At 65.1% G+C, this 24,281-nt stretch overlaps 1 protein-coding gene across 4 annotated transcripts; it reads right to left on the bottom strand.

Moving 5' to 3' along the window:
* Window positions 1–439: 439 nt before the first annotated feature.
* ASPSCR1 (ASPSCR1 tether for SLC2A4, UBX domain containing) lies at window positions 440–24,281 on the bottom strand. 4 transcript variants are annotated; one of them, XM_090257792.1, is made up of 16 exons: window positions 24,106–24,281; window positions 23,128–23,183; window positions 20,247–20,361; window positions 18,823–18,923; window positions 13,987–14,044; window positions 13,125–13,198; window positions 12,495–12,924; window positions 5,483–5,622; window positions 5,258–5,339; window positions 4,895–4,961; window positions 4,239–4,301; window positions 3,744–3,796; window positions 1,194–1,245; window positions 884–953; window positions 619–794; window positions 440–535 (listed from the first exon to the last, which is right to left on the bottom strand). In XM_090257792.1, exons 1-16 carry the CDS (start codon window positions 24,205–24,207, stop codon window positions 522–524), a joined length of 1,653 nt encoding a protein of 550 aa, XP_090113918.1. In that variant the 5' UTR covers window positions 24,208–24,281; the 3' UTR covers window positions 440–521. The 4 variants fall into 4 exon arrangements, with proteins under 4 accessions (XP_090113918.1, XP_090113915.1, XP_090113917.1 ...); XM_090257789.1 differs by lacking the exons at window positions 440–535; window positions 619–794 and having other exon boundaries at window positions 809–953; window positions 24,133–24,281; XM_090257791.1 differs by lacking the exons at window positions 440–535; window positions 619–794; window positions 24,106–24,281 and adding an exon at window positions 23,516–23,643 and having other exon boundaries at window positions 809–953.

The following is a 24,281-nucleotide window of genomic DNA, read 5'->3' as shown; positions in this document are numbered from 1 at the left end:
TGCCCCACGGCCACTTTGAAGTGCCTGAGACGGTGAGGGCGGGCGGGGAACCCAGGCCAGGCCCTGCCAGCCCGCCCTACACCCTGTGGGGCGGAGGCTGCCTTCCTGCCCTCCTGTGCCAGGGGCGAGGGTGCCAGCTGGGCTGGGCAGGTCGTGCCCAGAGGCCCTTGTCCCCAACCTGTGTTCCCAGAAGGGGAGGGTAATGGTGTCAGCGAGGTGAAAGCTGGGGGGACACCTGTGCCCCTGTTACGAAGAACGAGGCCAGAGCATGGGGCCCAGGCCCCACTGAAGTGCGGCCAGGCTGCAGGGCTGGCTCACCCCAGGGTCATGGGCGGCTGGCGGCCTGCGCCTGGGAGCTCGGGGCAGGTGGGCCCCGTGGGAGGAGGGTGGCAGGCCGAGGATGGCAGAGCTCTTTCCTGGAGCAGGACGACAGACGGTGTCAGGAGATGCTCGAGTTTATTCGCATCAGGGCGGGGAGGGGTCCTGTCACTGGCAGAGCGGGCACCTCTGGCTGGCGGCTCTCACCTCTTGCTGGCTGCAAGGCGACAACCCAGGCTGACCGGGGGGCCCTGGGCTACTGCCCAGAAGCTCCTCCCGACCCAGCCACCCCCACAGTACCTGGTAGCTTCAGCCACTTGGGCACCTTGCCCAGATCCCTCCTCAGGGGCTGGGCTGCCCCGGGGCTGGGTTCAGGAAGCCCCATGGCGCCCTCCTCGGCAGCTGCCTCCAACTCAAGGGGCTCAGGGTCAGGGGGTGGCTGCTGGGATGGGGTAGCAGGGGCCCTGGACATGGACCTGGGGGTGGAAGGCCGAGGCACAGGCTTGTGGGCCCCACAGCCACGGACTCACCCGCCCCCGCACCCTCACCTGCCTCAGCCACTCACCTGGCCGCCAGCGTGTCGGCCGCAGATGGGGAGATGGCGTGTTCCAGCAGCTTGGGATCCAGGTAGAGGCCTACAGGAGGCCCAGTTCACCCTCAGGTCCCGGAGGGGGGAAGGGGGGGAAGGGGGAGGGAGGGGGGGAGCAACCCACACTGCTGTGCTCTGGGAGGGGCACGGCCTAGGCAGGGGGCTGTCCTGAAGCTGCCAGAAGGGTTAGGGTTAGGTCAGGCCATGGGTTTCCCTTCCAGACCCAAAGGAGGCCCCTGCTCTGGGGCACAGTGGCTGGTGGCAGTGAGCACAGACCCTCACTCACCCGCGGGTGCCTCAGCTCCGAAGTGCACCAGAGCAGCGGGGAACAGGTCTGCCTGCAGGGAGAGGAGGCGAGCTCAGGGGCCAGCCCTAGAGACACTGCCCAGCCCCCAAGAGCTCTTGCTCCTCTCTGGCACCTCGCCCAGTCTGAGCGGCTGGGGGGCTGGGGCGTCAGAGCACAGGGCGCAGGGCCAGCTGGCCAGGAAGCCCCCACCCCACCCCCCGGTTCCAGGGTGAAGCGAACACTGAAGGCAGCATTAGGCCTGAATGCCCCCACCCCCTGCAGACTGCAGCAGGCCCTCAGGCCAGAACTGCCCAGGGGGGGTTCAGGGAAGGAGGCAAGGGTGGCCACCAGCCTTTCCTCAGGGTGCCCTGCACTCCCCAAAACAGTCCGCTGACTAGCATGAAGCCCCTCCCTCCAGGTGGGCTCTGCACCAAGGCGCCTCACCTCACCCCGGGGGTACCACCTGTGGGGTGGTGGCAAGGGACTGACCCCCCCCCCCGCCCTGCACAGGTGTGGGACAGGCTGAGTCGTCCAGCCTGGACGCACCCCTGGAGGCCTCCAGGGCGGGGGGATGGACTGTGGTGCAGAGTCCGGGCTGCAGGTGAAGGCCCCAGAGGCCCCCCAACTTCTGCACCCAAGGACCACGGCTGCAGTCCCAAAGCTGCCCGAGGCTCTGTGTCCCCAGCCTTCAGTGCAGGGGCCGCAACTGCCAGCTGACACACATCTTCCCTGCTCTCCAGTTCCAAGCTCAGGGAGTCAAGGTGGGAGGTGGGGGCTTAACGAGAAGCTTCCAAGGCTGAGCCTGGGCACGCTAAGGCCACAGCCAGACCCGAGGGCCACAGACAGGGGTGGTGATGCTCTGAAATCCCCACTGTGACGCCTGGGATCCAAACCTCGTGGGAGCCTAGGAGCTGCCCTGGGTCCTGGAGCAGGGCGTGGCCAGGGAGCAGGGAAGGGTCATGGGGAGGCAGAGCCCCACCCTTCCCATCGAGGCCAGACCCGGACTCTGCAGACATGCCGGGCACTGGGACCAGCCTCACAGCACCCCATGGCCGCCTGTTCCCATTTCATGGGCCTCACCCACGCGCACCGTGTGGACAGGGCCCTCTAGGGGCTGTCGGGCTGGAAGCCTTGAAGGACCCCTCCCCGCTGGTCTTCGTCTTGGGAACCCCAACCAAACACCCGTGAGTGAACAGCAGACCACGAGGACCACCTTCCGCGGGTCTACTCTGCTGAGGCCGCGGGCGCTCCCAGGGTCCTCTGCAAGGTGGCGGCGGGAGCTGGGACAGGGCAGCAGCACCAGCACCAGAGGGGCTTGGGCCCAGGAAGCAGGTTTGATGGGGGCACTGGGGACCTCTGTGCCCACTGACTGCGCCCCTGCACTCCCCACCGAACCCTCCTGGGCCACGGGGCAGTGGGCCGCCATCCCCTACACCCACCGGAGCTGCTCTCTGGAACACAGGGCAGCCCCCAGGCAGCCTCCCGGACGCCGGCAGCCAGAGCGCAGCCCTGCCAGGGACATGAAAGCCGCAGCTTCCGCGCCGCTCACCCGAGGGAGGGTGGAGGCTTCCTTCCCTGCGGCCTCCAGCTCTGCTCCCGGCAGGCCGCCCCCCTCTCGGGCCCCGCAGCCCTCCGAGCTGACGGATGAAAGGAGACGGCTGCCGGTAGCTGGGGGCAGAGCGGGCGGGATGGGCAGCACCCAGGGCTCCTAACTGGAGGGGGTCCGGGAGCTGATCCCCTCCATCCCAAAGCACCTTCCAAATCCAGCGTCAGCAGGCAGGCTGAGAGGGAGGCCAGGAGTGAGGCCGCAGGCCCAGCGCCTTTGGACCTCCTGGGGCTGGGGGGCCCAGGTCCGGCTCCCGGCCACCTCAACTGCGTTCTTTGGTGAACGTCCAGCTCTCTGCCTGGTCTAGTCCCGTCTCCCCACAACTGGGCAGCCCCAGCTCAGACCTCGCAGGATTGTGGGCCACTTAATAAGGGCTGGCCTCTGTTAGCAATTAAAATATCTGAGGGACTTTGAAGAGGAAACCATTAGGCCCCGGGCAGGAGGCCCCGGGCTGCCCTCCCAGGCTGCGGGGCAGGACATTCCTCCTGGCTCTGGAAGGCGGCCCAGCAGGGTGCCGCGTCCACACCCTCACCCTCACCCTCACCGGGAGCTCTGGGGCCAACAGGGGGGTCGGCGGGAGCAGCGGGGCGGCCGCCAGCGCAGAGGGCCCAGCACGGGAGGCGGGGTAGGGCGCAGCCACAGCAGACCCCGGAGCCCGGGCCACCCCTGCCCAGCAGCTCACACGCCAGGAGCCTCCTGGGCAGCAGGCCACCTGCAGAGAGGGCTCTGACCCCTGACCCTTTGGAAACTGCCCAGTGCCCTGCCTGTGGGCCCCTGTTCACCCAGACCCAGGGCAGGGGGCCCAGCGGCCGACCCTGGAGGCACCCTGCACCCCCCCCCCCAGTCCCCCACTGGACCCCTCCCGGATGTCTCCTCAGGACACAGGCCTCGCCCTACAGCATGGCCCCAGGATCCCCCTCACACCCTGACCCTGCAGCCAGTACCTGAAAAAGGGTCAGCGTGTGGTCGTCCAGGGGCGTTTTTGGAGGGGTGATGACTGCGGAGAGATCATTGCCCTCGTGAGAAAGGCCTCAGCCCTCACCCCCACCCCTGCCCCCCGCTCCCACTCCCCAGGGAAGACGGACCCGAGGGCCTGCAGCCTCGGCCCTCAGCCCACGGCCCTCTGCCCACTTCTCTGCTGCAGCAAAGACCCTGGTGAGGGGCTTGGGTGAGGACAGTGACCTGAGGCAGAACCCCTGCAGAGACCCCAGCCCTCACCACCCAGATCCCTTGGAGGGAGGCCAGCGCCCTGTTCCCACAGCTCCTGGACAGCAGGAGACCAGGCTGAAAGCAGAGGACGCAGGTGCACCAGGTCAGGGCAAAGGCCACCACCCTCCCCGATCCCCAGGCTCGGCCTTGGACACCAGCCACCTGCCCACAGTGCTGTTTCAGGGGGGAAAGCGGAGGTGGGTGCACAAGGACCTTGCAGTGGCACTCACACAAGTGGAAGGGCAGCTCAGGGTTCCCCAGGTGGCTCCGCACGAAGTCCCGCAGGTCCCCCACTGAGGAGGGAGGACGGGTGAGCAGGGGCTCCAGGAGCAGCAGGGCCCCACTGGGCACGTCCTGGCGCTGGCCCGCTGCAGAACGGGACAGGCGGGTGCACCCCACACAGGCGCCCACAGTCCTGCGGGCCCGGCAACACCAAGCCAGCCTCGGGGTCTGGCCACCCGCCACGGGCAGCCTGGCCTCCCTAGCCTTGGGCTCCCACCCGAAGGCCCGACCCAAGCCCTCGGGGTGGAGATTCAAGTTCCTCCCCCATCTGCTGGGCTGCGCCCGTGGCAGGGCCACCCCACACCCCCATTCCACAGCAATATCCCTCCCTTCGCTTTGTTCCCTGCCCAGAACTGGGGGCACTGGTGCCTCCCTTCCAGGTGAACTGCAGCTCCAGGCCACAGGCCCCTCCGGGTGACCTTTTGTCTAGAAGGTGGGTGTGCGGGCCAGTTACCACCGGGCCGGCCTGGCGAGCGAACACCTGCTGTGAGCGGGCCCTGTCCGCATCCGGCACCGGCTCGCCCTGCAGCTCAGAGCCCGCCGCCTGCCCCTGGGAACGGCAGCACCCAAACCGCCACCTCCCTGCGCCCGGCCGGGCCCCTACCTGTCTCGCTGGGGCGGAAGCAGCCCTGCAGGACGTGGCGGTCCGGGAACAGCACCCTCAGGACCACCTGCGCGGGGCGGGCGGGGGCGTCAGGGCCACGGGCCCACAGTGGCCAGGCCCCTGCCCAGCGGGGCAAGTGGAAGTGCCCGCGCCCCCCGGCATTTGCTGTCACCCCGACAGGCGGGATGTGAGGACCTGTCAAGTGCCCCCACGTGCATTCATGAGAACACGACAGCCTTTGTCCCCTCTCGCAGCGAGGCTGACTGGTCCGTGGGAACCGAGCCGTGTGAGCACTGGGAGGCGTGGGTGGCACGCTCAGTGGCGTGCCCACTGCAGCCCCCACGAGGGGCCCAGCGCCCGTACCTTAGGGTACCGCTCCAGCTTCTCCTTCATCTGGGCCTCCCTGAAGGCCTTGGTCACTAAGGGGGCCTCTTCCAGGCGCTTCCTGTGGAAAGGGGGCATGAAGGTCCCGGGTCTCCCCAGCCAAAGTGGAGGCCTCATCCCCTCCGAGGTGCCACCGTGGGCATGGGTGCTGGGGACCTGGGGTGGGGAGCAGGGAGACACCAAAGGGGCAGGGGGCACACCCACCGCTCACTCTTGAGCTGGGCCAGACGCCTCCTCACGTCGTCCACGGTCACCTCGAAGAACTCATCGGGCAGCTCTGCCGGCCAGGCCTGGAGCAGCTCCTCCTGGTCCGGGTGGCATACCACGGGGTCCCGGGCCACCGGCTGCAGACAGACCCCAGGGCCACGCCCAGGCCCCACCGGTCAGCCGGTGGCCCGGACCAGGTCTCCAGGGCAGGCGCCCCTCACGGCTGCCTGCTGAGTGGCGCTGACGAGGGACCCTCACTCCCCAGACCCTGGCCCTGGGGTCTCGGCTCGGCCCTTGCTGGGGGGGATTCAGGCAGTGGCGGGAGCGGCAGCTCAGCAGGGCCAGCCGCCCCAGCAGCTCCTTGCTCGCTTCCTGTCTCCCTGGGAGCTGTCTGCCACCAGGGTCCCCATAGCCTGGGGAGCAGTGCACAGTCGAGGCCACGTCAGGGGCTTCAAGGGAGGAGCAGGGGAAGCGGCATTCCCCAAATTAGAGGTTTAGCAAAAACCTGCCAACCGTTGGCCCCACAGCCAGGCTGACCCCAGCCCCCCTCCCCAGGGGGCAGCCCAGCCCTGCGTCTGCCCACCCTGGGGACACAGGAAGGGACACAGTCACTCCTAATTGGCAGCAAGGTCTGTGGAAATTACAAGGCAGGGCTTGCTCTGCGTGTGGCGCCTCCGGGCGGGTAATTGCAGCAGCCTGGGGGGCACCTCGCGGCACTAAGGCCCCCATGCAGCAGCCGGACGGGGTGTTCACCCCAAGTCCTGCTCTCCCTCACCCAAGAGGGCCGACACCCATTGAGCGACGGGCTGCCCTCTGCCCCCGCCCCCGCCGGCCACACTGCCTCACCTTGCAACCTCACCTCTGGTTTCCCACAGGACAGGTCGGCTTAGCAGGCTCTGGGCACACGCTTCCCCCGTCACACGCCCCCCTCACCAGCCTCTCACGCAGCCCGGCCAGCACTCACGGCCTAACCACTGCCCTAGGACAGCCGGCCCCAGCCTCTCAGCGTTTAGAGAGCCACTCCCCGATGCACCTGCCAGGTGTCTCCAGGACTGTGCTGCCCCACTGTCTGGCAGGTCCCTGCAGCCACCAAGCACACAGCTAGGTCACACCTTGCAAGTGCTCTCCCTGCGTGAAGGCCGCGGGTTTGGCCAGGAAGCCCCTCTGACTTCAGAGCACCATGGCAATGTGGCCAGGAAGGTGGAGGCCTGGGCAGCGGAGCCCGCAGGTGGCTGGTCGAGGCCCCTGGGGGCTGCCCCTTCAAAGCCACAGCCTTCCGGCAGCCGCCTCGAGCAGCCCACGCCAGAGCTTTTTATAACAAGCTGCCCAGCGCCTGCCGTCCCCCACGGCTGTGGCGCCTGCATTCCAGCAGGGCTGAGCGCGCGCCTGGCTCCCAGGGGGTGCGAGGGCCGGCTGTGGACACGCCTGAGCCGGGGGCGGCCGTGTGCACGGGTGCCAGGCCTGGGAGCTCCCGTAGAAAGCCCCCGGCTTGCGGTCACCCCAAGAATGCAGCACCGGGTGATGTGCAGCCTGTGGCATCTGGCTGCACTGACCGTGCCGATGGCCCAACCCCAGAACGTGGCCGGGGAGCCAGACCCAGGAACCGCTTGGCCACTCCGGCACCGCTGTCCTCCTGGCACTTCTAGGGGACAGCCAAGTCCCAGAGCTGCTGACCCGTCCTGGCCTCAGGCGGGCCCTGTCCCATGAGAACTCACACAGATGTGACCCCAGTGCCTGAGCTGGCAGGTAACATCACCGTGCCACCAAATGATGGGTGAGAAACCAGGAGGCTTCACACCCTCACCCGGCCTTCCCAGGAGAGAGTATCCTCACCACCGCGGGAGCGGGAGCAGGAGCAGGGCCGGCCTGCCTTGCGCTGCGCGGGGGCCCCTGGCTCCGGCGCTGGCACGGCCGCGGCCCAGTCGCAGCCTGGCCCATGTGCTGCTCCTGCGCCAGCTATTCCTGGTCCCAGGCAGGTGAATGCACGGCTCGCACCCGAGGTGGATTTACAGAAACGTTGTCTGGGGACGGGGCTAGGACGAGACTCACTGGGAAAAGGGTGCACAAGGCAGCCACCAGGAAGAAACACCACGTTCCCAAGCCTTCCCCACCAAGAACGAGTCCCTGCAAGCTGGCTGTGGGCCGCAGACCTGGGGTCCGGAAAGGAACCCCAAGATGCACCTCACAGCTGGTGCACAGGGCTACTGGCGGGTCGCAGGCTCTGAATGACAGAGCCCAGAACCTTCTGGGTTCTCCTGACAGCCAACTTCTGCAGCCTGAATCTGCAGCCCACTCAGCACGGCGCCGGAGCTGAGACCCTGACCTCAAACTATCAGTGATGGCCACCGGCAGCTAGAGGACAGTGGCCAGAGACCCAAGACAGGAGCACCCTCCTCAGCTGATGTTCACAGGAGGCCCTGGGTGACAGGCCAGCGCTGGACAAAGGCTGGGCTGACACCGGGCCATTTAGAGGTGGGGACTCGGTGACCAACTGCCAGCTGAGGATGCCCACCAATGCCTTCAGAAAAGGCCCCTGCCACATAGAACAGGCCCTGGAGGGGGACCTGAGGGAGCAGGGCATGAGAGCTCAGCGTGGCCGACAGGCACAGCCAGGCCGGACGTGGAAGGGCCGGGTGCCGGGCGCCAGGCCGAGGCGTGGGCCTGACAGTCTCCGGACAGTCGGGTGGACACGCTCCAGCAGCTGCCACACAAGTGGCTGAGAACCCACTTGGGCACACAGGGGTCCCCTCACGTCTGAAGTGGCCTCGCTGCCACTAAGATTTCATTTGCTTGACAGTAATTTTCCAGGGCGCGATGACACCCAGAGAAAAAATGTGAAAAGTCTCTGGAGGTGACCTCAGGCCCAGACTTTCCAGCTTCCTTGTGAGGGTTCTAGTTCCCGTCCCTCCCGCCTCCCTCGTAGCCAGACTGTCCCCTGACAATGGTTTGGGTAACAGGGAATGCAAAGCGTTTCCCCTTGAGGCTTGGAGCTTAACTGAATCACTACGCAAGGGATGCAGGCCAAACCTCTAAGTCACTCCCTGAGCCAGCTGCCCTGGAGGGCGCGCCGGAGCGTGGACCCCGCCACAGTCCAAGCGGGCGGAGCCCCACAGGCGGGACTGCCCGGACACCGGGCCCTGCATGAAGCTGCAGAGGTGCAGGCCCTCAGTGCCCGACCCCCCCCCTCCCAGCAGAAGGAAGAAGTGTTTTTTAAAGTTACAGGCGGCTAAACGCTGTGAAGCTGAGCGCTCCGCGTGCCCACAGCACGGCTGGGCATGTGCCGCTGTGGATAAGGGGGATGAACCCCAAAGAACTGAAATAGAGTCAGGGTCTCCTCATCCCCAGGCCTGACAGCTGCCCCTGGGGAGCAGGGACGGCAGAGCCTGAGGCCAGCAAGCTGGGGGCTGACACGCACACCAGACCAAAGGGGCACAAATCCTGCTGAGAACCCCGCAGGCCCAGGGAGGACGGGGGCCTGCATGGGCGGTTCTGGGGCCCCAGGGCGCACTGTGGCTGGCCGACTGGGTGTCCGTCTCTCTCCAAGCCCCATCCCGGCTGAGACACAGCATGACAGGCGGCTGGAGGGCACCTGCCCATCAGTGGGCCTCAAAACTGCTGCCCTGTCGGCCAACAGACGCAGTGGGCATTTCAGCTGAGGCCACGGTGGGCCCGACGGCTGGGGCTGGGGCCGGAGCCCGGGGCATCCACAGACACTAGTGGGCGAGGCAGGGACAGGCTCACGCCACACCCTGGGCCTGCAGGTGACACATAATGAGTTTGCTCTTGGGGAACGTCATGGGCAGGCGTCCCGGGCACAGAGGAGGGCAGCGGGGCAGTGAAGGGAACTGCTGTCTGTCTGGCCGGGCTCCTCCCAGCCCCCTGTGAGGGGAACAGGGTGGCCAGAGGAAAGCTGACGCCTGCCCTGAGACAGGGGACAGGGTGCAAGGGGCAGAGGAAGGGCTCGGATCCAGATCCTGGGGGGCGGGGAAGGCGCAGGGAGACCCCTGCCCAGGGAGCTGGGGCTTTTGATCAGGGCGCTGTGCCAGCTGCGTGGGGCGCACCTTCTGGGGCAGCCACCTCGGCGCACAGAGCTGCGGGACAGCCTCTGGGCCTGGGGAAGGACTTCAAAGGACAGGCCAGGGGCCGCCAGGCAGCCCCAGCTTCGCCCTGAGCCCGGTTCTGATGGCCAGTTAAACTACCTTCTAATAATTAATGTTCTGACATCAAAGGCAGGAGCCGCCCGGGTCTGTAAACCATCCCGGGCCTCAGCCGAGGACTTCCCTCTACTCTATCCTGTCTCTTCTGGCTCTTTATTTAAATCCAAAAACCACACACAGGCAGAACGTTAATGGGAAACTTGGGAGCTCTTTTTGATTACTAAAGTGTACCTTTGAAGTTCCCCCAAAAGTTCTGTTTTGTTCCCTTCACCCCTCCCCCAGCCCTGAAAAGGGACACAAAGCAGACACCATGTGGCCGGCCGGCCGGCCCTCTGGGTGTGCGGGCTGTCAGTGACAGGGGGCCCGAGGCGGGCGGGGGGCGCCCCCCCACCAGCCAGCTGCTGGGGCTCGCAGATCAAAGGCAGCGTTGCTGGCAGCCAGGCAGACCCCTGCCTGGGGCCCAGGGTCAGTGCTAGGGGACGCCCTGGGACCCTGTGCCCGACAGCAACCACCCACCAAGTGAGCACAAGCCCAAGCCACCCCCCTACGCCCATGGGGCCATCATCAGGTTCCCAAAAGACGCAGAGAGCCAGGCCCGCCAGGGTCAGGGAAGCCGGGGCCCCGCTTTGTGAACCCTCTGTGCCTTTGGTGGGGAAAGAGCCAGTCCTGGCCCAGGGGCCGGCCCCACACCCGGAGGCCTCCAGGACGAGCAGGCCCAGGGGGAGTCAGGCCCTCAGCTCCGGCTCAGCCCACACATGGGGTTGCTTCTGGCCACTGACTCTGGGCCCAGGTGACAAAGACTGAGACTGGAACGCATGCCAGCTTCTAACGTGGCCCAAATATCAGTGCAGAAGCCAGGAGCTGCCCCAAAGGGCCGGGGCACCCCTGCCACCACCACCCCAGGATAAACGTTCATGGAACTCAGGACTGGTCTCTCCTCGACCCCTGTCCATTCAGCAAGGGATGCCAAGGTGGCGCAGGGAGCAGGAGTGAGCCCGGCCCCTGCCCCTCTGCAGGCTCCGGTGCACAGCTGAGCTCCCCGTCCTCGGCAGGGACCGGTGCCCCTGACCGTCCAGCCTCCCCAGGTGTGTGACCTGGAGGCAAATGAGGAGGGGGCTCCAGAGGAAACGGGGTGGGCGGGGGACGTCAGCCCTGCGAACGGCGCGGTCTGCTTCCCTGACGGACACACAAGGCCGCACTGCAGCGTGAGTTCACCGCGGCCAGCAGTGCGGCCCGGGGGAGACACGCTCGGCCCGGACTGGACCCAGGCACGCAAGGACAGCCGGCCGGCCGGGCAACTGCCCCAGGCTCGCCGCGCGAAGGCGCTGAAGGAGGACAGAGGCCACACAGAGTTCTCGCAATGCAGGAAAAGCAGTTTATAAAGCTCTTAACACCTACCTGTGATAAAACATTCTCAGGAAGTGAAGAATAAAATCTCTTAACTTAGTAAAGACCTTTCCAGACCACATAACCCTTCGCAGATAAACTACAGGTTACTCCCTTGAAGATCAAGGCCGAGACGGGGTGCCCGCTGAAACAGGAGCTGCTCAGCCAGCAGCGGGAATGGGAAAGCGCCGAGGACGTAAAGGGAACACCCTGACAGCACCCGTGGGGCCCACGGCTGGGAGGCGGGACCTGGGACGCGCTCCGGCCACTGCGGGCCACTCACCAGCTCAGGGAAGGCGGCGCGCCCCGTGTATCAGCTCGCCCCTCCAAGGCGCCCTGTGGGCGAGCGCGCGGTGTGGGTGTGAGGGCGGCGTGAGCCCGGGCGGAAAGTCCGGCGGGCGCTGTGGCGTGGGGCCCCCAAGCACAGCCCCTGGGTGGACGACAACCCACTGCGTGTTCCCAAAGACGCTGTGGACGCTGTCGTGCGACTCGGGGTGACCCAGCTGGAGAAAGCTCAGCATCGCCCCCGGAAGAGCACCAACCCTCTCAGGAGCTCTGACCCCAAAGCAGCAGCGACAGCCTCGGGCTGAGCCGCTGGACACTGTTGGTTCCTGCAGACAGCACGCCCGGGGGTCCCGTGGCTTTGGGGAGCGTGCTCCCCGACCTGCCACTGCCCGCTCAGCGTGACCCAAAATGCAGGGCACCTTCGGTCAGCGTGTGGTCAGAGACGTGGGGGCGGGGTGTCCATGCAGAAAGGCGTGAGCCCCGGTGACCAGGGAGCAGCACGTGAGTCACGGGCTCTCAGACTGGCCTGACCGAAAGGCAGCAACATGCCGCTCAGAAAGCTGGCCCAACGCTCGCTGACGGCAGCTGTGTTTACGCAGGAAAATTGTTCCCTAAAAGCCGTCAGACAGGAGGGCGACAGACGGGGCAGTGGGCACAGATGAACACCAAGAGCCCGGCCGCCGCGTCACAGGCCCGCGTGCTGTAGGGCCAGGGGCACGCAGGGCTTCCACGCTGAGACGTCCCCACCAGACACCAGATGCCCACCACCGGCTCGTGACGAGAGCGCACCCCTCCTGCCCCAGCTCGGGCCAGGCCTACCTGCCGGCAGTGGCGACAGCGGCCGAGCTGTGGGGATGTGCAGCTCAGGAGTAAACGTGGCACGGGACAGTCGATGCCCAGCCACCTTCACGTCAACACCGCCAACCCCGGCCGAGGGCGATGGCGCCGAGGCACCCTCTGGGACAGCAGTGTTCTAAATCCCCACACCCGTGCCGAGGGCCAATGGGAAGGCGGGGTCACAGGCACTGCATCTGAGACGTTGCCTCAGCAAAGCTGATTTAAGACGGAACTGCCCCAAAAGATCACCTCCGCGAGGAGCTGAAAATGCACCCCATGAGCCTGCCACCCCCCCACTGATGGCTGAGAGGACAGAAGGATCCCGGGCCCAGCTCACTGCTTACCGGCTCCGGCTCCGGCTCCGGCGGGGGCCTTGACTTCTTTGGCTTTGAAGGGCCTCCGGGGCTGGAGAAGGACTTGGGCAGTTTGGCTGACGGTGATGTTAGACACCTCACAGACCCGCAGGGGCCCCCCAGGCGCTGCCCCCCTCCAGAGAAAGGCACAAAGGGGGCTGGCGGGGGCTCCTTCAAGATCTGCTTCGCCCGCACGTCTGTGGGCTGTGGGCCCAGGCCATCCACGCGGCCTGCCCCCGAGGGGCCTGCTTCCTCCCGACGGTTCACATCGCCCCGGCTGAGCTCCGGGGAGTCCAAGGGAAGTGGGGGGCTGCCAGCCACCTGCTCGGCTGACAGGGAGGGGGCAGAGCTTGCTGGGCTTTTGCTCCAGGAGACCCCAGGCTCCTGCTTGATAGCTGAGTCGCACCGCCTCATGGCAAACCTGGGGTGCCCAAAAAGAGTGAAAAAGAGAGGGTCTCAGCATCCGTGTCTCCTCAACCATGCCCCCCCCCCCCCCCCCCGCAGGCTGGAGGACCCCAGGCAGTGGTGCAGTGAGGGCCGTGGGCCTTCACTTTCCCACGTTTTCTGCTCTTTCCCTTGAGGCCCCGTTTCGCCCACAGCACACAGACCCAGAGGCCCCACCTGATGATGGCGCTGCCCCCCGTGAGGCCCAGCGACTGCAGCGACGTGCTCTGCAAGGCAGTCCTGCCCGCCACCTGTGAGGAACAAGACAGGGGTGCCTAGGCGGAGGCCTCGACTGACCCTGGGGTGGGCACCACGGGCCCCGCCCACCTGCCACACCCACCTACACGGCCGCCCCCCCAGCTGGCGCCTGAGGCCTGGGCAGGCAGCCTAGGGGGGCCACGTCTGGCCAAGGGACCAGCCCTCCGAAGGCTGCGCTGACCACGACGGCCCCCATTCGGACCCAGGCACCCATCTCCTTCCTCCGAGGGAGGATGTGTCCCCCCAGCCTGGGAATCCCTTCCCCTCACAGCCCTGGTGGGCGTATTCCACCCACACCAAGGCCCCCCAGGGCTCTTCAGGGACAGTGGCCACCCCAGACGAGAAAAGGGCACCAGGCCAGGGTTGAAACAAAAAGCCCCTGTGAGCCAGGGGACCAAGCGCCAGGAGGGTCCCCGTCACGGGCAGGCGGGCGGGGACAGGCAGGGCCTCTGCCAGGCTGGGCCTGTACCACACTGCACTCAGTCTAGAAAAAGATCAAAACGGAGCAAAGCAAATATTTATTAAAATGAAACCACTTTTGTGACTCTTGGGCTCCGAGAGAAGCTGAGAAAACAAACAGGGCGTGGAGGGAGGTTCTGGGAGCAGCCGGCGGCCGTGGTTAGCTCCAGCGGAGCCGGAGCTCTGCTTTTTTCCATGGAACACATCGCGCTTTCAGAGCGTAGCTCCCCGCGCCTGCTTTGAAGGCGGGCAGAGGGGGAGTGAGCTTTCCAGACTGGAAACGGGCTGGGCCAGGCCAGGAGGGTGGGGCCCCAGCGCCTACCTCATCCCTCATGTACACGCAGACCGGGATGGCCTCCCACGGCTGCTCCAGACACGCCCTGCGGGAGCGGGAGGGGTGTCACAGGCAGACCACTAGCGTGCGGGACATGGGTGCTCTCGGGAGGCACCTGGGCACCCCAAAGCCCCCCCAGAGGCCCCGCCACGGGCCAAGAGCACAGAGCCTAGTACCTCCCGCTGGCCTCCAGCCTCCAGGCTTGGAGCGCAGGGAGGACACAGAGCAGGGGGACAGGCAGCACCAGGCACCTCCTGAACCAGCCCCGGGTCCCTGTCAACTGTGCCCGGGTTGGCCATGAGCATGTCCCAGGGGCTGTGATCTGGGCTTTACATGAGGCCATCCTCCAGGAGGGTCCAAACCCCCGAGGTGCCAAGAGCAGCTCAGGGCACGAATCCACCAAGCGACCCGAGCAACTCTGAGGTCAGAGGCCCAGATCCTCGAGTCCATGAGTTCCTGAGTGCTATCCCCTCTGCCCAGATCCCGCAGGCAACACCAGGACAAACAGGGCCATCTTCCCCAAGAGCCTCATGCTGGGACTGTGCCTGCCAACAGTAACCAGGGTGAGGGGCCTGAGGGGCTTGTCACCTGGGGCCACAGCTGGGGTGGAGACAGTGGTGTCTCTTCATGTCCAGATGCCCACATGGCCAAGCAGGACAGGGCTATAGAGCGCTCTCAAGGGCCACCAGCATCACTGTCACCAATAAACAAGAAAAGCAGCCCCCGGCTGCTGTGGCTCACTGGATTGAGCATCGGCCTGCGAGCCAAGTGTCGCTGGTTGGATTCCCAGTCAGGGCACATGACTCGGTTGCATGTCAGGTCCCCAGTTGAGGGCGTGAATGAGAGACAACCACACAGTTAAGAAAAAAAAAAAAGAAAAGAAAAGCAAAACGGAAGGCCACGCGGGGGTCGGGACGCTGGTGAGCTGGGGCCATCCAAGTCACACACAGGCTGGGCGCAACGGCCACAAGGGGCACTCAGACGGGAAGCACCACAGGCAGCCAGTGTCCCCACCCCGCTACCCCTCAGGCTGTGACCCAGGGCACCAGGTCACCAAGGGCTGGGCAGTCCTCACTCTTATGCTGGAGGCCATGTTCTCCACTAACGTGGCAGCAGGCACCCCCCACGCCAGGCACCCCCACACACCAGACTGGCTGCCGACATCCTCTCCCTTCGTAAACTGAACCCCAGGATGGGACACAGCATCCCCCAGAAGCACGGCTGGACAGGCCCAAGGGATGGCGGGTGTGCAGGTGCACACGTGTGCACACATACACTCATGCCCACGCGTGCACGCGCGCGCAAGCACGCACTCATGTGCACAAACACACAACGCCGCCAGCTCGCACCACCCAGGCCCACGCCCACCAGCAGGTGACAGGCTCCAGGCCAGCACTCTGCCCACAGAGGAAGGTGCCCCTGCGTCTCCCGATGCACAGCCACCACCCGGCCGCTCTCTCCCAGACGGCGGGTCCCGGGGGCTGGGCCCGCAGAGCAGCAGGGCCCTGTGTCAAGGCCTCATGGCTCAAATGGCCACGCGGACATGGCTGGGATGCTGGGGACCAGAAGCAGCAGGGCCTCCGGTGACCACACACACAGCTGCCTGAGACCCTGACCAGACCCTCTGCACGGGTTCTGCCCAGTTCTCGTTTGCTCTTAGCTTTTGCTTGTGGGTGTTGCACAGACCTGCGACACACAATGCAGAGCCAGTGGAGGGACCTCTGGGGGAGGGGCACCCTGCCCCTGCCCCTGCCCCTTCCCAGGCCCTGGGTCCCTGCCGGAAGGAGGAGACCCAGGCAGACAGCCTTGAACAGAGCGAGAGTGGGTCAGGGCACACCCCCCAGGGCCTGGGGCCCGGCCCACCAAGACCCAGTGACCCCAGGCCTCAGGAAGGCACAAGTCCCCAACGTGCCAGAGCAACGGCCGGCCCAATTCTTCCCCAGGGCCCCAGTGCCAACGGGACCACAAATCACAAACAGGGCTGAGAGCGGCTTGCCTCCTGCCCTCGGAGGCCTCTGGACATCAAACGCCTGCCCGGCTTTGATGTGCGGCTCCTCCGGAGGGATCAGATTCCGAGTGGATCTGAGGGAGACGCCTGTAAACACGCGACGGGAGAGGCGGCCGCAATCACTTCCAGACCTTCCCGGCCAATTAGCAGGGCTCCCCGGCCCAGGACAGCGGACCCAGGGACATTCCAGCTCTTCAAGGAGCCGCCCCTCACGCATGTCCCAAATGTCTCCAAGTGTCTCTGAGGGGCTGAGCCCTGTGCCCTGGACTCAGGCAGAACCCCAACCCCAGGCACTGTGCAGAGCTTCTGTGGGTACCTGCCCGCCGCCCCTCCCCAGACAACACCCAGCCCGGCGGGTCGGTGCCCACCAAGGACCAGCGTGGTCCCGCTCGGTCTGCTGGCCAGGCAGGGCAGAGGTGCCGCTGATGGCTTTACCACCTGCCATCTCCGCGGGTGTGGACCACTGCCCACGCAGGCCGGCCGGGGGCAAATCAGGTGTCTGGAGCCCCTTCAGTTCGTGTCAACCTGTCCAGGACCGACCAAGTCGCAGCTGGCACCACGGTCCCCAGGCCAGAACCTCAAGAGCCAATCCAGACCCAGGGGCAGTGACTCCAGGCTCCGAGGGGCTCCTGCTGCCATGGGCGGCCCACCTTGAGTGAGGCCACATCCCAAAGGGGCCGGGCAGCCCATGCCCATGACCACGCAGCAGCCCGGCCTCACAGAGGTGAAGGGTCGCACTCAGGGGACACAGTCAGCCTCCTCCTCCAGGGCAGGCAGAGTGGGGACAGTTGCTAGGGGAAAGTGGTCCCTGCCAGAGAGCCCTTAGAGGACACCCTGGCCCCAAGGCCCTGAGGCCCCGAGGCCCCAGCCACCCATGAGGCCCCAGGGATGGACACCCCACCTCTGCGCAACCCCAGAAGCATGCACACAGCCCGTCCCTCCCAAGGACACGCGAAGCCCCATTTTGCTCTGGGGGGATAAACAGTGCTGAAACAGAGCTGCGGGGGTGACTGCGACCCCAGGCTGGGAGCCAAGGGCCCAGGGCTGTGGGGACGACACGGCCTCCAGGTGGCCCTCCCTGACGCAGACACGAGAAGTAGAGGACTGGCTAGTCCACGTCCAGGCCAGTGCCATCCAGGGCGGTGACCAGCCCCAGGTTGTGCTGAGCTCAGGCACGGCGGCTGGCCCAGGGGAGGGGAGGGGGGCGCTGCCCCAGGTGAGACGCCTGTGGATTTTAAAGACCTCCTACCACAAAGGAAACAGAATATACCTCATTTTCCCTGTTGATTACATGTTTACAGGGTAATATTGTTGGATATTCTGAGTCAAGTTAATCAAATTCCTAAAATTAATTGCCCATGTTTCTACTTTCCTTTGATGTGGCTACCAGAAAATTCTCAGCCACCTCTACGGTCTGCACGTGTGGCCCACGTTGCGTGTCAAGTGGCCTGGTCACCGCCCAGGGCTCCCTCGAGACCCGCACGCCACTTGCCCTGGGATGCTCGCCTCCTCCCCTACTCTGTGGGGACTCCCAACCCCAGGGCCCGCTGCCCCCCAGCAGCAGGGTCCCTGCATCGGCGGGCAGCTGGCCAGCCCCTTCCGGGCCCCAGCCCGGTGCCGCCAGCCAACCGGGCACCTGGCCCTGGCTCTGGGGCCGACGCTGCCCGCCCGCCCCCGCAGGAGCCCACTTTCTAGTGAGCAACCCTCTGCCAGACAGCAGCTTCCAAGGAAAGGCTGGGCTTGGGGCTTTAGGAGCTGAAACCCAGGGACGCCTCTCGCCGCTGGCCCAGCGATTCTGCCTCTAGAATTGATTCCTGGGGCGCAGCTGGGGTGCGCACAGACCTCTGGCTGTCTGTGAGGTGGGAGACAGGAGCGGGGGCTGGGGGCACAAACGCGCGGCCCCCCCCACAGGTGGCCTACACGGCTGCGGCCGCGACGTTGAGGGCATTTCTACAGAGATACAGGATCAGCTCGTAAGCAAAAAAGAAAGGGCACAGGCTACCGGGCCGGCGCTTCTGTTAGGAACGGCTGCCCCACCCAACAGCTGCGGGCCCTCCTGCCGTCGCCGCCTGCCCCGGGGGCTGTCTCCGCGTCCGTGGTGTGCTCCTGGACTGCGTCTTAAGCAGTTTAGGTGGCGCACCCTGCAGGGCTGTGTGAACCACAAACGTCCCTGCAGCCCCTTAACCGTCCCCGCAGCCCCTTAACCAAGCCCTCATCTGGCACCTCCCCGCCGGCCCCCAAGGGACCGCCCCGTGTGTCACAGCAGCCTCTCCCCGCAGGGGACTCCCACCATCTTCGCAGCAGCGTGTCCCAGGCCCTTTTGCATGGAGGTCCCCGCTTCTCTCCAGTTTGCTTTGGCCGGCGTCCCAGGCGCCCTGGCCCAGCAGCTGAGGACCACTGGGTCCTTTCCAGGAAGGCGACCCCATACTGAAAAGCCGTGGCCCTGCCTGCGGTTTACTCCCCACTGGCAGGGCACAGACTCCCACGCCCTGTGGGCAGAGAACCTCCACTGTGGGGACGGACTCCTGTCTCACCAGGCAGGGACTGACACACATCAATTGTGGTTAAGAATCACTGTCTTTTTCAACGTGAGCCATGTTCACGATAAGGGTTTGATACCGAGAACACTTGTCAGCTGAGTGGGGGGTCGCACTCATCTCTCCCCTCACTGCTTGGGGGCCCCTTGGGCCCCCCACAAGGCAGCCGGGCAGTCCAGGCCAGGAGCCACGGCCACCAGGTGGGCAGACCCTCGTCACTGACCAGCCCTCCCACCAGGCCGCAGCGGCGGGCACAGCCGGAGCCTGGCCCTGACTCACTTGGTCTCTGAAAAGTGGCTGAGAAGATCCCAGAGCGTCTGGCCCGAGCAGAACGTGTCCTGCAGCCTCGAACCGTCGTCCAGCTGCAGAGCGATGCGGACCTGAGGGACAGGGAGGCTGAGTGGGGGGCGGCGTCCTGGCCAGGCCCAGGTCTGCCACAGCATGGGTACGAGGGCTCCGCAGTCTCAAGGGCATTGGGGGCCGGCGGCTGCGGCCAGCGCTGTCCCCGCACACACTTGCACATGTGGGTCTACAGCCGCCAGGTTTGGGGGCACTTTGCTAGGCAGCCGTGAGAAACTGATACGCTATTCTGTAAACTCCTTTTCACCGACGAATACGTTGTTTTTAAGTATTAAACTGTTGGTAATAATTATATCTCTAAAGTGGGTCACGAGTCTATAGCCCCGAAGGAGGAAAACGCCTTTCTGGTCCCTCTGAGAGTGACAACACTCTGGAGGTGTGTGTCCAACCCCGCGCACCCCCAGCCCACTCGCCATGGCTTGTGTGTCTTTCTCCTTTTTAGATTTTTCAAAAAACTTCTATTTATTAATTTTAGAGAGAGAGAGAAACGTCGATGTGTTGTTTCACTCACTGATACATCACTGGTTGCTTCTTGTGTGTGCCCTGACCAGGGATCGGCAACCTTGGCGCATTGGGACAACACGCTGACCAGCTGAGCTCCCCGGACAGGCCACATCTTTCTGAGTCACAGTGAGGCCTGCTGTTTGGGCCGAGGGCGTCTTCTTCAAGTGCACTCACGTTAAATCCCAAACAAAGGGGGCGCTGCGTGTGGAAGGTGTCTCCCAATGCCCCCCAGGGAAGCCAGGGTTCCTGCCACAAGGCAGTTTGAGACGCATGGGCGTAATACAGAAAGGGGTACTGGGCCAGTCCCCTTGGCCTGACTCCTGATGGGCTCTGGAGAGCTGAGCGACATCCCCGAGCCTCCTCGTGCCTCGTGGAGCTGGCAGAGCAGCAGTCGCTTGAGTGAGGGCCTCGGGCAGAGGGCGGCCCCACGGGCTCTGCAACTGCACTTTGCTGACCTGGTGGAAGGCTGGGGCCCCGGGCAGAAGGGGGCTGCAGTCCGGCAGGGTGAGCCGGAGCAGCCTGGGGCTCCCCCCTCAAGGCCTCACTGCACTCTGCAGGCTGCCACTCATGACCACTTTGTGGCCTGTGCTGCCGGCCGGGCGGGCGCATGCTGCTCCCGTGCTTAGGTGGCAGCAGCACAACCCCCAGCAGTCACCTCAGCCAAAGAGCCGAGTCTCACTCCAATCACCCGAGCAGGAGGGGGCACTGCCTGACCTAGGGAGAGCGGTCTGGGCGCAGGACATGCCCTGCCTAGCACCAGCTGCCTGGCCAGTGTGGCGCCCCGGTCTGCGTGGAAGGGCCAGGAGCCACGGCCCCGCCACCTCGCCCCAGGCACCTACCATGTTCTCGGGCCCCTCGCGACTGCGGGATGCAGGCACCATCTCCAGCTTGGCATTATTGGGCAGGTTGGCAAACCTCCACTGCAGAGAGAGGTCGAGCACGTTCCTCTGAAACCTGCAATGCAGATCAGAGCCACAGCTGCCGTGGGGCCGCAGCATCCCCGGCCCGCACCCCTGCGGCTGCCCGAATGGCACACGCCAGTGTGTTCCTGGCTACGACGCGCCTTCCGAAGGAAGTCAAGTGAGCAGCCAGCTCCGTGCGTGGGAGGGCAGCGCAGGAAGGGAGGGAAACAACCGGCCGGAGGTGCACCTGGCAGCGGTCTGCTCGCTGCATTCACTCTCCCAAAGGGACCGCTCCCATCACCCCTGCTCCCTGCCACCGTGAGGCAGGACCACCCCCTCCAGGACAGGAGGCAGAGGCTCTAGGGAACCACAGACCGGCCGGCCGCCCTGAACGCCTGGGAGCTGCCGTCAAGTGGCTGGGGTCCAGGAATGTGGGCTGAGACCGCCACCCCCAGCTCACAAAGCCAGGTCCTCCCCCCAGAGCGGCCCCCGTCCCTGTCCGCGCCCTGCACGTGTGAGCCACGCACAGGGACCTGGCGACTCGGAATCTCCCAAGCGATCAGACTGAGGACAGCGTGGGCCCCCAGACAACAGGGTCGCCCGCAGCCTCCCCTGATCCCCATTCACAGAACTCCTGGGTCCGAGCTGGGATAGTTCCTCAGAAGAAACTGGTGGAACAAAGAGACTGGAGGAGTCAGGACAGGAAACACCTGAGGGCAGGAGGACCCCTGGGCCCCCAGGGCCGCGTTCAGCCGGCTTCACAACACCGCAGTCAGGTGAAGAGCGCCGACAGGCAGCCTAGGCCACCTAGCACCAGAGCTGGGACCATAAAGGTTTGTGTCCCGTGTCAGTTGTGGACCAACGAGGCGCTGGAAACCTGCTCCTAAGACGAGCAGAGACAGGAGGGAGGGCAGACACTGCCTCAGCCCTGGGCGGGGGTGGGCCAGGTGACCCCAGAGCCCTCCAGACCCTGGCCCCTCTCCTTAGCTCCCAGGACTCCCACAAGAACCACCGCCATTCACCCTACGCAGTGCCAGGTCTGAGAAAAGCTCTGCCCACGGCATCCGTAAAACCACCACCAAGTGGCCCTGCCTGTGAAGAACACAGACAGCTAATCACAGGAGGAGTGAATGGGGAACCTACAGCGCTCAGAAGCCAGACCTGAGCTCTGTTTTCAATGGGCATTAAGAGGAAAACTAGGGCACTGGTGAGACCGTGTGAGATCGGAACAGAGTGGTCACCGGCGGCACGCACGCCGGCACGCCGCTGGCGACAATGCGGTTTTCCGAACATGAGTGTTTATGAGGGACAGGCATCGGAAGTGTGAGGGACAGGCAGCCTGGACACCGGGCCGGAGACTCCCCCAACCTCAGTGCCTCGCGCCAGACGGGACGGCAGGTCTAGAGAAACGAGGGCCAGAGGGCAGGGCGCCCGCAGCAGAGGCGGGAGGCTACGCCCGAGGCTGCCTTCCCGGGCGGCAGCAGCGCTTTCTAAACAAATGGCAGCTGACCCTTGAACAACGAAGGGGTTCGGGTGCGAACACCACGCAGTCAAAAATCCCGTGTATAAATTTTGACTCCAAAAATGGAACTACAGTCGTCCCTCTGTACCGGACCCCTCCCCAATACCGAAATCTGCTGATGCTCAGGTCCCTTCTATGAAGTGGTGCAGATCAATGCAGTTGGCTCTCCACATCCACGAACTCCCAGCCACGAGGGGAACAGCACAGGTATTTATTGAAAACCAGCTGCATGTAAGTGGACCCATGCCGTTCAAACCCCTGTTCTTCAAGGGTCAGCAGGGAGACAGGAGAAAGATCGAAAAGGGTGGGAGACCTGACATTCTGACAGCTGCAACAAGGCACCAGCCAAGGCTCGGGCAGGTGAAGGGCGGAGAGGGCACTCGCTCCGTGACAGGAGCCAGGGGAGGACAGAGTACAGAGCAGGGACGCTGGGGTCTTGGAGGTCGGCAGAAGGCAGGGAGCAGGGGTGACATGAGGGCATCACCGCTCAGAATCTCCTCTGCGAAAAGCCACAAGCGCGGCACAGCGCAGGTGAGGCCGAGGAAAGCAGACTCCCACACTCCGGGCTCCTCTGACCCCAAAGTGAGGACAGCCACATTGAAGACAGGCCACTACAGGGAAAAGCACTGGCTGTGGGGCAGACACCCACACCCAGCCTGTGGGGCTCTGAGCCTTTCCTCGTTTCAGACCCACGGGCATTGGTGAACAAGCCCCCTCTCTGGCAAGTGTCCACAGGCAGAGACTCTTGGGATCAGCGCTGGGGCTGCGACATCACCACACCCCACCACTGTGCAGGTCTCTCCCCACTTCTCCACGGCCGCTTCCTCTGCCCTTAGAGCCCCGCCAGGAACTTATACAACCAAATGCATGAAAAACCCTGTGCAATGGGTTGAATGGTGGCCCCTAAAAAGATACACCCACATCATAACTCCCAGAACCTGTGACAGCGACCTCGTCTAGAAAGAGGGAATTTGCAGATGTAATTGAGTTAAAGATATTGAGATGATGTTACCCTGGATCAGGGTGGGTGCTTACAAGAGAGAAGGGCCATAACAGACAAGGAGAAGGCCATGTTAGGAGGAGGCAAAGATGGGGGTGACATGGCTACAAGCCAAGGGATGCCTGGGGCCACCAGAAGGTGGATCAGGCAGGAAGGACCCTCTGGCGAGACAACGCTGCAACACCGCGACCGGGGCTCCTGGCATCTAGAACCATGCGGTTTAAGCCCCCTGGCAGGGCCCTGGGGGGACAGGGGCTGGAGGGACTAGGACCAAAGCCTGGCACGAGCAAACTCACTTCAGATCGTATTCTCTGGGGTTGAAGTCCTGCCGCCGGCACGTGTCCTCCAGAACCTGGGAACAAGATGAGAGGGCGTGAGCTGCCGTGTTGGCCTGGTGGCGGGGCTGGCAGGCACAGTGGCACTGAGGCAGCAGAGGGTCTCCTGAGGGCCGGATGGCTCTGCTGGACAAAGCCTGGGAAAGCACATGAGGGACCACACACTGCACAGCTCCACGTGCCTCATCCACGAGTTCCTGCTCACTGTCCCCGCCTCACTGGGCCTGACTTGTCACCCTAGCCCTGCTGGACAGCCTCCAGGCCAGTCCCCAACGGCCCATCACCACAGACATTTTCCTACACACACTCCAGACCCCCCTCCCCCCAACTCAGAGAACAAAATCCAAACCTGGGCCCCTGGCCTGCTGCGCTTCACCCGCCTCCCCAAGAGCCAACTCCACGCTGCCAGCTCAAGGGGGTCCTGCACGCAGAGGGCCCCGACCCCACCCTGGGGGTTCCTCCCGGCAGGCCCTAGTATGCGCACTGTCCCCTACACAGCAGGGCCCGACAAACATTTCTAATGTGATGGATTCGGGGCCAACCAGCTGCCCGGTCCAAGTGCAAGGACTGACTCAGCAAGTCAGTTTGCAAGCACAAAGGCCCGCACGCCCAGCCACGCGGACACCGGCCGGCGGACGCGCTGGGACGGGGACACGGGACGGGGACCCTGGAGGCCGGCTCGGGCATGCGCGGAGTTGGCGGGGGGGTGGTTGTAAAAGGGCCGACCCTCGGCAGCCAGACCCCAGCCCCAGCCACAACCTGGGCGTCCCGGACGCGGGCGCGGAAGTGGGCGGGCCCTACGGCCAGGATGTCTCTCATTGGCCGACGCGGGCCCCGCCCTGACCCCGCCCCGCGGCCCCCCGGAACCAACCGCAGGAGCGGGCCCGGCGTAGCGCCCCAGTCCCCGGCCCAGCGCCCCTCGCCCGCCCGCGGCCGCACCTGCAGAAGCACAGTGCTCGGCGTCACCTTCACCGTGTGACGCCGCCCGTTTGGGGCCAGCACTGACACCGCGGAGCCCCCGCCGCCTGCCGGGGCCGCCATGTTCCGCTCACGTGACCCGGCGCCGCAGCCGCCGCCGTCTCAGCTTCAAACAACTTTATCGGCAACAGCCGGGA

The sequence above is a fragment of the Furipterus horrens genome, unplaced genomic scaffold (assembly GCF_987537825.1).
Source record: "Furipterus horrens unplaced genomic scaffold, mFurHor1.1.pri manual_scaffold_11, whole genome shotgun sequence".
NCBI classification, from domain to species: domain Eukaryota; kingdom Metazoa; phylum Chordata; class Mammalia; order Chiroptera; family Furipteridae; genus Furipterus; species Furipterus horrens.
The sequence above is the reverse complement of the archived record's forward strand: the minus strand, read 5'-3'. Positions and strand labels throughout refer to the sequence as shown.

Bases quoted from the DNA above. Each gene is read 5' to 3' on its own strand.
- ASPSCR1 (XM_090257792.1), bottom strand. From the start codon at position 24,207: ATGGCGGCCCCGGCAGGCGGCGGGGGCTCCGCGGTGTCAGTGCTGGCC. The intron at 13,199-13,986 runs GTAGGCGCTGGG...TGTTCCTCACAG, and splicing joins GCGTGTACATGAGGGATGAG to GTGGCGGGCAGGACTGCCTT. The intron at 12,925-13,124 runs GTGGGGCCTCTG...TGGGCACCCCAG, and splicing joins GGGGGCAGCGCCATCATCAG to GTTTGCCATGAGGCGGTGCG.